The sequence below is a fragment of the Chroicocephalus ridibundus genome, chromosome 24 (assembly GCF_963924245.1).
Source record: "Chroicocephalus ridibundus chromosome 24, bChrRid1.1, whole genome shotgun sequence".
Classification (NCBI taxonomy): domain Eukaryota; kingdom Metazoa; phylum Chordata; class Aves; order Charadriiformes; family Laridae; genus Chroicocephalus; species Chroicocephalus ridibundus.
In genome coordinates this window covers 1,425,382-1,436,148 of record NC_086307.1, presented here as the reverse complement: position 1 = coordinate 1,436,148, position 10,767 = coordinate 1,425,382, and the positions used below count along the sequence as shown (strand labels likewise).

Genomic DNA, 10,767 nt, shown 5'->3' with positions numbered 1-10,767 from the left:
GGAAAGGGCAGAACGAGTGAGTCACTGCAAAGCCCGACGACCCGAGAGCAGCCACCCCGAAAAACAGCGGGGGGGACGCGAGGGTCGGGCCTTTGCCGGGAGCCTGAAACCTAAAAACCGTACCCAAAACCAGCGGGGGGAGGGGGCGTGTGTCAGGAACGGCAGAGGCGCTGGCGAGGGGCAGCGGCACCGATTGCGCTTAAAACCAAGGCCGATGTAGAAAAAGTTTCACAAAACCATACGCAGACAGTACATTTATTGAAAGTTGGAAAAGTAAAGTCTGAGAACAAAGGAAATCGGGTGTTTTCCCCAAAAAACATCCAACCCAAACCCAGGTGGCTGCCCCAGCCCAGGGTTGCGGTAAGAGCTGTTTCCAGGTCGGCTGCGCTGACGGGATCCCCCGGCAGAGCCGGCTGGGGACGGCGACCCTTCGATCCTGCCGTCCGGCACAGCCTCGTCCCATATCCCTGTGGGAACACACCACGCAGCTCCTCTCGGGACCAGCCCCGTGCTGAGTCCCACGCCATGTTCCAAGCCCGGACCCGGCTCTGCACGCGGTGGCAGCAGCGCCCGCAGTGGCACCAGGGCCACCCAGCCCCGGGGTGGGCACCCTCGGGCCCAACACCACCCCATGGGCTCGGCAGCACCCACCGCTGCCCACAAGGGGTGGCTCCGCTGGACGCTCTCCCCCCTCAAAAAGCAGCCATGGGGGTACATGCCCTGGGCCAAAAGCCCTCAGTCCCTCACCTCAGCCACCCCGAAATGCCACCGAAAGCCCCCAGCACCCCAAGCCCCACCACCACTGGGGTTTCCAGCGGGAGTGGTGGGACAGAGGCGGGATCCCAAATCCAGAGCAGCTTCTGGAGTGAGGAATCTGGACCCACAGCAGGTAGAGCCGCTCCTGTCACCCTGTGGGCACAGCCCTTGGGGTCCCATCACCCCCCCAGCCCTCCCCTCGCGCCGCTTCCTCCCCTCCATCCCCCAAAAAGCTCCTGAACCTGCTCCTTGTCGCCAACAGCGCGAGTGGAACCACCCAACAAACCACCCCAAACCCTCACCGGGGTCCCCTGCAGCACCACAAAATTCAAATAAACAAAACACTAGGATATAAGTTACTGCTTAAATTATTTGTAAAACGTCTTAAATTTTCTGTGACATATTTTAAATACCCCCCAAGGCCCCCCCCACAATGTGTGTTCCCCAGAGGGGGCTTCAGTTCTAGCAGGGACAGAGCCCGCCACTAACTGGAAGTCAACGGGGGAAGGAGCAAGGAACAGAGAAAGGGTTTCTTATCCTTTCACAGCTTCAACAACTCCGCGCTCTAAATATCAATAATAAAAGTTATAATAAAATAGTTCTTCGTGAGGCAGTGGAGATCGAACAAGCCCTTTCACGCCCCGGCAGGGGCAGCCCAGGTTTGGGCTTGGGCTCAGTAGTAAAAACGGGCTTTATTTGGGGAGGGGAGGGAGCGGGGGGGGAGGTTCTGAGGGCAGGGGGGGTGGTCGGGGCTTGTCCGTGTTGGCCGGGGCTCTGGAGCTGGTGGAAGCCCGGGGGTTCAAGAGCTCGCCGTACGAGTGGTAGTCGAAGGCAGGGGGCTGGGTGGGCTGCATGCCCTGCGCGCTCAGCAGCGAGTGCAGCATATTGACCGTATCCTGGTAGTCACTGGCCTGGTTGGCGTTGTGCCCGTTGGCCCCGGTGGGACCCTTGTCCGATTTGCCGTGGGTAGCCCGGGCTTTGGTGGCCTGGGGTAAAGGGAGGTTGCCCACATCCGAACTGTGGCCGGGGAGGTGGGCGGCCCCGGGGAGGTGGGGGTAAGGGAAGGGCATGGCGGGGCCTTTGGAGACTTTGCTGACTTTGGGCTGGTGCTCGTGGGCTCCGGCCGTGGCCACGGCTGGCGCCTCCTCTAGCAGGGGTCTCTTGCGGGACGAGGCCGGGGGAGCGTAGCTTTTGTGGGGCACGGCGCTGGGCTGGATGCTGTGTTTAGAGTCTCCGGGGCGCTTGGTGGCCACGTTGCTGGGGCCGGCGCCAAGCTGGGCGTGTAAGTGTTTGTGAGAGTGGTGGTTGTGGTGGTGGTGGTGGTTGGAAGAGTGGCCCTTGTGCTTCTCCTTATACTCCCGGTTCTTGGCACCGCTCTCATCCGAGGAGCCGAGCCTCTCTGCGGCGGTTGGCACCTTGATCCGCATTTTGATCTCTTCCTGCTTGGAGAGGGGTGGCCTCTCCCCACCTCCACCTGCCATTGGGATCCTCAGCTTCAGAGCCGAGGCTTTGTCACTCTTTTCAGGGGCGGGAGGACGCTCGAGGTTCTCCGAGCCACCGATGGGGATTTTCAGGATGATCGGAGAGGGGTTGCTGTCCTGCTGGACTTCCCTCTCCCGTTGCTGCTGGACGAGGAGATTCTGCGCGGCGTAGGCGTACTGAGACCGCACGTTGGCCTCCATGTTCTCCAGCTGCCGCTTCTGGGCCGCCAGCTCCTCGGCATGCTTGGCCCGGTACTCCTTGAGCGACACTTTGGCTGCTGGGGCGTTCTTGCCGCTCTGCTTCTGATAACCAGCGCCATCTTGCTGTAAAGGATGCTCAGAGGCCGACGAGCTTTCGTTAGTCCTGTGACTCTGGCCAATCTCCAGCTTGGCTGGAGGATGCCAGTGCTCAGACTGGGACATATCGGCACCGCTCTGGTCGCTGGGTGAGTCCGCCGTGGCTGGCAGAGACGGCCCTGCTCCAGCAGTGGAGGATGTCGACATGCTCATTAACCCAGCAATGTTCATGTCCGAACTATTGTTCCTGGAAATCATATTGAGGATTGTCTGCTCTGACAGGCTCTCGTCTTCACCGTGGTCATCAACCTTTGACTTCTTGGCTGCTTGAGAGGCCTGGAATAAAAGCAGCGACGAGACATTTACTTTGGGCTGTCACCAGAGCTGGTTCGGTGCAAGCAACTCACACGGTACAGCGCAAGCTCTCATTTAAAGGCAGATCCACTTTGCCCCCAAGCCCTCCTTGTGGGAAAAGACCCAACCACTTGGAAGCAGGGTTCCCAGTGCGGTTGAAAAACCGAGGTCTCTACAGAGTTAATTCAGAACAGACGAACTCGAGCGCCGAAGCAACATTTTGCAGACACAGAGCGTTCAGACTGCCCCCCACACACACGCCCTTCAGACGCTGTCTCACATTGTCATACCGGAGATGCCACACAGAAATACATCAGCGCCTGTGTTCTCCTGCAAGCACCCCCCGTCCAAAGCAGATTCTTACCCGCCAGTTCCTGATACGTTTAAGCCGGTTGGGTGTTTTCTCAAGAATCTGCAGGAATTCATGAGTCAGTTCTGCAGAGGAGACACAAACCCAAGCGAGAGAGTCAGAGGTGGGGAGACCAGCACTAATCCATCAGGGCAACCCCCTACTTACTGATAACAGAGCTACTGATTGAGATGGAGCTACTCCAGGAGGAGAAATACTGACAACTAGTATCACTGACCACATTTAAACTCATCTCACTGTGCACTTTTTGCCATCTCTGTTGTACCACAGAAGCTGCTGCACTGGAAACCTTGGCATGACCTGAAGTCTACGACCCGGCTGGTGGCCGTGTTTTAACGGCAGACCCAGGAACAGGGATGCCAAAAGAACGTAAGAGCCTTTTTGGGGGGGGAAAACCTCGCTCCAAAACTTACCATCTAAGAGCTCCAGAGTTACAGTGCCATCAACGTATTCCCACCAGTGCTTCCCGTCCGTGGAGACTGGGATCTCCCAGTTGGACCACTTACAAGCCAGGTGGATACAGACGCAGGCCACAACGGGAGGGGTGTACTGCAGGCTGAAGGTGGTCAGGTGCAGGCTGAGTCACCAGCAGGGAGAGAGAAACAGAAAGCCATGAACTCCCAAGCCTGAACTTCAGCACTCACAATCGCCCACTGAACAGACGCTGCACAAGAGATGGACGTGGTGGGGAAGTCCCTGCCATTCCTCCCCCAGTACAACCCTACTGTTACAGGCGTCTCTATCCCGCTCCACCGATTTGCTTGTTCCTTCCCTGTTCTGCTGCAGATAATTTGGGTCCAGGCAACTCTGTCAACTCAAGGCTCTGCTGCCGCCCCACTCAAGTCCTCCTCCAAGGGAGAAAGCCAAGGGCTGGGTTTCCTGCCAGCCCCCGCCTCTGCTGTGGGCTCCGCTCAATCTGAGAAGAAACTCAGATGCTTCCAAGCGCAACTCCTGGGATGGCGTTCAAGGAGCGAACCGACCCTCTCTGGCTTTTAGGAAGGGTCTGGTCTTTCCCAAATGATTTTTAGGAAGAGCACTGAAGCTTCGGCTGTGAATAGCACTACATGCTGGAGTGACTCAGGAGCACCTAAAAGGGAGCCTGGCTGACTATCAAGCTTTTCCATTAGTAAATTAATTTGCCACGTGACTGCTTGGATGTCATTGCTAGGAGGTCTAGGTAACAATGAGAATGGGAGAACCGACGGCCTAAGAAAGCATCCTACTCTCTACCTGCAGGGACACCAGCTCCACTGAGCCTTAGAAACTGGGAGAGCAAGGGGAGCGCAGGATTTCCCCACTGTCACGCTCATGAATTGTCCCTTTCAAGGAGCGCTTGATGGAAATGGTGCCACTGAGCACCTACGCGCAGCCGCAGGATGGCATTGTCTGCATTTCTTCGCCATGCTCGGCTCATTAAACATTTTTTCCATCAATGTGATGCAGAGAGACAGAGATACGCATCTACAGCCAAAAAAGTCTGAAGCCATTTCATTAATACTGTATTTATCCGCACACCAAGAAGTCAAACCCAGGAAATTCAGAGCCTTTATCCAGTCTGCCCAAGCCAAAAGTGAAGTTAAGGTGCACAAAGAGCCTTAACTCTGCCTCGTTATGATGCAGAAGGAAATAAAAGACAAACATCTGTAGCTACACCTGATAAATCTAGTTCATCACTTAAGCACCTTAATCAGCCACTTCATGGCATCACTTTAAGGCAAAATTGAGGCTGTCTGGCTGCGTTTCTCACTTTCTGCCTGGATTTCTTTCAAGTATAACCTTAACTATAATTCCTTGGTTTTGCAATTATTGCTGCAGGGATAAAACACGTTTCAAGGATGCATTTACCCACACATTACTAACACCACCTTCCCTTGACGCTAGTTTATGCAGGAAACCCACACGGTGCCCTTTGGAGCTGGAGAGCACCTTCAACAAACAATTCTGCCAGCACGCCGTGGAGGCGAGCCGGGAGCACCTCTCATGGCAGAGAGGAGAGAAAACGACTCACCCAAAGCCACGCACATTCATGGCTCGGAGGCATTGGCTGACCCTGCAGCTTCACCTCTGCTAGCACCTAAATCACCTTTTTCTCCCATCCTTTCAATTCTGCGAGCTCTTTCACAAAACCACAAGATTTCCTATGGCCACAGCTCGGTCCATTCCAAACACTGTCTCCGTGATTTGGCTGAAACTGGTAATCCATGAGATTAAATTTAAAAAAAACAAAACAAAACAAACCCCATGTCGTTAAGTCCCAACACAAGGGCTGGTATCAGCCTTGCAGTGAAAAAATCGAGTCACAAAACTACCCAGACCTCTCAAGGTGAAAAAAACCTAGGGGCTTTTCTGCTTTCCAAGACTGTGCTTACAGGACTGTCTGTCCAGACGGGGCTATCCTTTTCTCTTGTAACACCTCTTGTAACACCTCATACCTGCATCCAACTACCCTTTTTTCACCCTTTCCACTCTAGATCAGCCTTCTTTGGGGCACAGACCGTTATCTGTAGACAGTACACACAGCACCCAATTTACACCTAGGTACTAAGCAAGTCAAAATGTATATATTTGTTTCAAGTCTACCATTTTGTTTTGGTTTGTGGGGTTTTTTTTTTGTTTGGGATTTTTTTTAAGTTTCGTAACTGTCTAACTGCCTATAAAACCAAAAAAAGTTCCTGAGCATCCCATCTGCCTCGCTTATATGGCTGATTTTGCAGCTGGTCTTGACCAGCAGCTGGCAGGAGAAAGGGTTCCTGCCCTTCCTGAACCAAACCAACCGATCCCCGGCTGCTCGCAGGCTGACCGATACCCCAGGGGTCACCAGTAGCACATCTCCTCCAGATAAGACCCTCTTGTCAAATATGAATCAATTGTAAAATAATAACCTGTTGGTAGCCATGAAATAGGAAGTTTGCGCCAAGTCCTTGCTGGCTGGAAGAGAAAAGGAAAAAACAGGGCGTTAGTCTACGTATCCTGACAAATATTATTGTATTTTAATACAAGAACCACGGGCCTCTCGCCACCACGCACACAATGAGGCACCCAGCACAGTTCGACTAACCCCACGCCACAGCTAGAAGGATTTTAGAAATTACTGTACATAGAGAGCTTTGCGTGGTTCATCAGAGCCACAACATCATGTCAGTCACTTGCAACTGCCTCTATTTTGACATATTTTGTTATGGTTATTAAGGAGACTGACTGCAGGCCAGTTCTCGGGCAGTCCCGGCTGAACACTACAACTTATTTTCATGGCTCATCTCTATCGAGCTGAGGTTACACGGAGGAGACGCCACAAGCGCCCGACATCTGACGTCGCTTACCTCGCACTAGCTGCGTGCACTTCACCACGTGGGTGTGGGGATGGTCAATAGTGATCTCAAAACCTGGAAGAACACAGACATAGGGGCATCAGAAAACCAGCGGCACGCCCCCACGGATCTACGAACCTCACGTTTCCTGCTCCTGGGGGACAAGGCCTTCTCCCCTTCCCTCCTACAGCTCCTGCTCTCTGCTTGGAGGCAAGCAGGAATAGAGGAGCCCATTTTCCTGCATCCAGAAGACTCAAGTTCTCCAGTCACAAAACCCGAAGGTCGCTGCTGCTGCCAGACCTCCAAGCAGCTAAATGACTTCTGCGCTTGAAAGACCTCACTGAAAACAAAACAACTATTAAGGATTTTAAAAATAGCAGGACAAAGCTTCTTACAGCAGCTGGGAGGAAGGAGAAGACAATGGCATCTGCTCAAAGGAATTTCTGTCACCCAAAAAGCTAAGAGGAAGCAGACGTTTTCCCCTTTGAAGGAGCCTACAGCACTAAAGACAACTGAACTTAATCCTCCCTTCAGTTTCCTATTCAGTTTGGGCATTATGTTTTAAAGAAAAAAAAAAATTCAAATTGGTCCATGTGTGCAACAGATTTGGTTATTCCCACGTGGAACGTTCTAGAAGAACTGAGATGTTACAAGGCAACTGGAGAACTGAGTCGCTGCAGAACTGGGCTCACAGTTTAGCCACTGTCTTGCCAGGGCGGCACGTGCGACCCATCGAGGCACCTGCCCCTCCTGTCCCCTTGCGAGTGAGGGACTACTGGCATCTGCTCCGAACCGAGTCAGAAACAACAAAGGCCCACTGAGTATTTTGGCGTGGAACGCTACCTACAAACTGCCTCTGAAATGGAATACACGTTAGTAAAAACAAGTTTTAACAGTACATTTTAGAAAGGAACATGATACCAGATCCAACAGCCACAGCCCTAAGTGTAGGCTCCAGCTTCTACTTTCAAAAAAAACCCCAAAACTGTTGTTTTTTTTCCACATTCAACTATATGATCAACATATTAACTTTCAACCCAGGTTTTGTTAGACATCTCTCAGTGCAAACTCCTTCCTGGCCACAGGACTAGAGCATTATCGAGTTCAACAGCACAACGGAAGACAGTGACCGGCGTCCAAGCGGTACAAAACCTGTTGTGGGGGGGAAAAAAAAAAAGAGACGAGCCACACTTCCACGCTTTAATTTCTCTGAGCATTGAACCTGACACAAGTTACACCTGAAAAAACTGACGTTAAAAGGAAAACAGAAGGAGTGGGTGCGAAAAATAGAGTTTGTTGCCTGGACTCTTGCTCTCCCACTGGTACATCTGCCCTCCAGCTGTGGAGAAGACTGTGCGGTTAGGCTCTCCGCTCTGCGGAACACTCCTGGGTCTGGGATTCGTGTGGCAGCCCGTCCGCTTTGAAAAACTTACCCAGGGTCTGCAGTATTATGCTCTCTAGAATGACCAGGTCTTGGGCTTGTTGCAGGTAAGCCTGGGGTTGAGAGGACAGGCAAGTTACTCACGATGAGGCACTCCGTATAAAGCCTGCACATTTCTAACACCCTTTTCTCAGGGAGGCAAAAATAGCAAAGGGGAATCTTTATGCCGATCTGCACTGGGGGAACTGGCACAGATTCCCTGCCAGAAAAGAGAAAGCAGAGCGCTGGGGCGGAGCCGCTCCCCTGCTAGTGCTTCTGCTAGGGGGTTGCTGCTTCTGGATCCACAGTGGCCCTCTCAGTCCTGGTCCCTCGCACTGCACGGGATGGCTATACGAGCAGTACAGGAGAGGAATTAGCTGCTTTTTTTGGTTTTCTTAAGCTTTCCTGGATAAAGCTGCCCCTTTTCAGTAGGTTTGGCTGCTCAGTTCCAGGTAAGGTGGGCTGCCTCAAGAGATGGGGAATCGACAACGTTTTTAATAAACCCACCATTAAACGTGTGGGGACAGAACAGAACCAAACTGCACGCACCACCTTCTGCTCTGCCACAGGCACTACTCAATCGCAGCAGCCAACATCCATGCCCTCCTCAGAAGCTTTTCACGCAGACACTGTTATACAGCACATCTGAGTCACATTTGCAGCAGCACAGCAGAGGAGAACAGAAGAGAGGCTGCCACAGAGCAGGAAAGAAAAGCCTTCTGCTGTACAGAAGCCAAAAAGCTCTCAGTAGTGTAGGAGCAGTCGAATTGGAAAGCTGTCACTGACCATCCTAGGACCCAGCCGCTCGCTTAAGAGAGCGGGTACTGCTGAACCCGATTTAACGAGACGCTGTAGCCACGCAATTCAGGATGTAGCACGCTTCCGCCATTCCCATTCCTCGTGCCTCTGCTCCTCACATCAGAGCCCAGTTCTCCGATCTCGACACTTACCTCGCTCTTGGTGTCTAGAGGAGGTTCCTGGGGATGCAGACAGGCATGTGCTACCTTGATAACGTAATCCAGCTTGCGAGGCTGCTCCTCCACCTTGGCTGCCAAGAACAGAGCTGCCGGTACCACCGACTTCAGAGAAAACACAATTTTTAAAAAAATTAGTAAGTTCAAGATTAAAACAAATAAATTAGGTTAATTCTCAAGTCTAAAACAAATACTCCTTTAGGAAAGAAAGCCCGTGCAAGTCCAAACACCACTAAGAGGGAAAAGGGTCTCTGGTGACTACCGACAGCTACAAACCACCCTTCCCTTATCAAAGCCCCCTCCCCAGGGTCGGTCCCACCGCATCACCCCTGAGCTGGCCACCAGGCAGCAGCAGGAGCGGAGCTGGGTTCCCGGCACCACCACCCCCCCGCCAGACCCCAGCACACTTACGTTCCTGTGGAACTGGGTGAAGGACTGCACCATATAGAAGCGGTGCATGTACACGATGGCCGTGTTGATAGTGAGTTGGGAGCTGACGGAGTTGTTAAGGAAACACACAACCCCAACGACAACCCCTGGGCAATACGCTCAACTCCCCTTCATCCCACTGGCACCGGGCCGGGCCTCGCTCTCCCCGCTGCCGAGACACACCTGGCTCTCCCTGCTCCGGGGGCCGGACCTGGTCCTCCCTGCATCCCGGCATAGCTCTCCCTACTCCCGACCTCACTCTCCCCGCTCCCGAAATGGGCACGACTTTCCCCGGTCCCAAAACGCACTCGGCTCTTTCCCCTCCTGAAACGACCCCGGCTCTCCCCTGGCCGGACCCAGCCCTCCCTGCGGCCGGGCCGGCTCTACCCGCTCGCGAAACGGTCCTGGCCTTCCCCAAACGCCGGCATAACCGTCGCGGCTCCCAGGCCGGACCCGGTTCTCCCCGTTCCTGAAACGGGCCCGGCTCTCCCCGGGCCGGGCCTGGCCTTCCTCGCACGCCGGCACACCTCTCCCCAACTCCTGAAACGGACCTCGCTCTCCCCGCGGCGAGGGCCGGCTCTCCCCGGTCCCAAAAAAGCCGAGCCGAGCGTTCTCCCCGCTCCCGGGCCCAGCCTGGCCTTCCCCGCGCCCCGGCGTAACCGTCCCCGCTCCAGAAACGGGCCCGGCTCTCCCCGGTCCCATAACGCGCTCTGCTCTCCCCACTCTGGGGCCCGGCCCGGCCTTCTCCACAGCCCGGCATAACCATCCCGGCTCCCGAAACGCACTCGGCTCTCCCCGGTCGCAAAACGCGCTCGGCCCTCCCCGTTCCTGAAACGGGCCCGGCTCTCCCCGCTCCCGGGCCCGGCCTGGCCTTCTCCACACCCCGGCATAACCGTCCCCGCTCCCGAAAACGGGCCCGGCTCTCCCCGCGGCCATCCCCGGCCCTCCCCGCACCCGGGCCTGGCTGTCCCCGCGGCGGCCAGGCCCGTCCCGCGGCCGCAGTACCCGAGCGCAGGCCGCGCGGCCTAGCGCGGCCGGATACACGTTGAGACGCTGTCCCATGTCCTGCAGCAGGTTGGCCGCCTGCTGCCGGTACGAGAGCTCCTTGTCGGGATCGAGCCCGGCGCGCCGCGAGGGGCTGCGGTCCAGCTGCTCGCGGGTGAAGTACCAGCGCCGCCCCGCCGCGCCGCCGGCCCCGCCGCCCGCCGAGGCCTCCATGGCGATCTGCGCCCGCGCGCGCACGCACGCACAAACGGACGCCAACGGCGCGCCGACGTCACAAGGGCGGCAGCGCGCCCGCACCGCGGCGTCCCCGGGCGGGGCGGGGGAGGCACCCGCGCACTCAGCCGCGCCTGCGCGTTCTGACGCACTAGCGTCG

The 10,767-nt window shown here is 55.3% G+C and overlaps 1 protein-coding gene across 2 annotated transcripts; it reads right to left on the bottom strand.

Annotated features, from left to right (window-relative positions):
- Positions 1 to 1,106: 1,106 nt before the first annotated feature.
- Positions 1,107 to 10,683, bottom strand: CCNT1 (cyclin T1). Of its 2 annotated transcripts, XM_063358983.1 has the most exons (9): positions 10,432 to 10,683; positions 9,372 to 9,453; positions 8,937 to 9,065; positions 8,000 to 8,060; positions 6,579 to 6,641; positions 6,141 to 6,186; positions 3,672 to 3,835; positions 3,253 to 3,323; positions 1,107 to 2,870 (listed from the first exon to the last, which is right to left on the bottom strand). In XM_063358983.1, the coding sequence occupies exons 1-9, from the start codon at positions 10,605 to 10,607 to the stop codon at positions 1,449 to 1,451; spliced, it is 2,214 nt and encodes a 737-aa protein (XP_063215053.1). In that variant the 5' UTR covers positions 10,608 to 10,683; the 3' UTR covers positions 1,107 to 1,448. The 2 variants fall into 2 exon arrangements, with proteins under 2 accessions (XP_063215053.1, XP_063215054.1); XM_063358984.1 differs by lacking the exons at positions 8,000 to 8,060; positions 9,372 to 9,453; positions 10,432 to 10,683 and having other exon boundaries at positions 8,937 to 9,006.
- Positions 10,684 to 10,767: the final 84 nt, after the last annotated feature.

Excerpts from the sequence above, each read along its gene's own strand:
- CCNT1 (XM_063358983.1), bottom strand. The coding sequence starts at position 10,607 with ATGGAGGCCTCGGCGGGCGGCGGGGCCGGCGGCGCGGCGGGGCGGCGC. Across the intron at positions 6,187-6,578 it reads GTGCACGCAGCTAGTGCGAG|CCAGCAAGGACTTGGCGCAA; the intron begins GTAAGCGACGTC and ends TTTCTCTTCCAG. Across the intron at positions 3,324-3,671 it reads AACTCTGGAGCTCTTAGATG|AACTGACTCATGAATTCCTG; the intron begins GTAAGTTTTGGA and ends TCTCCTCTGCAG.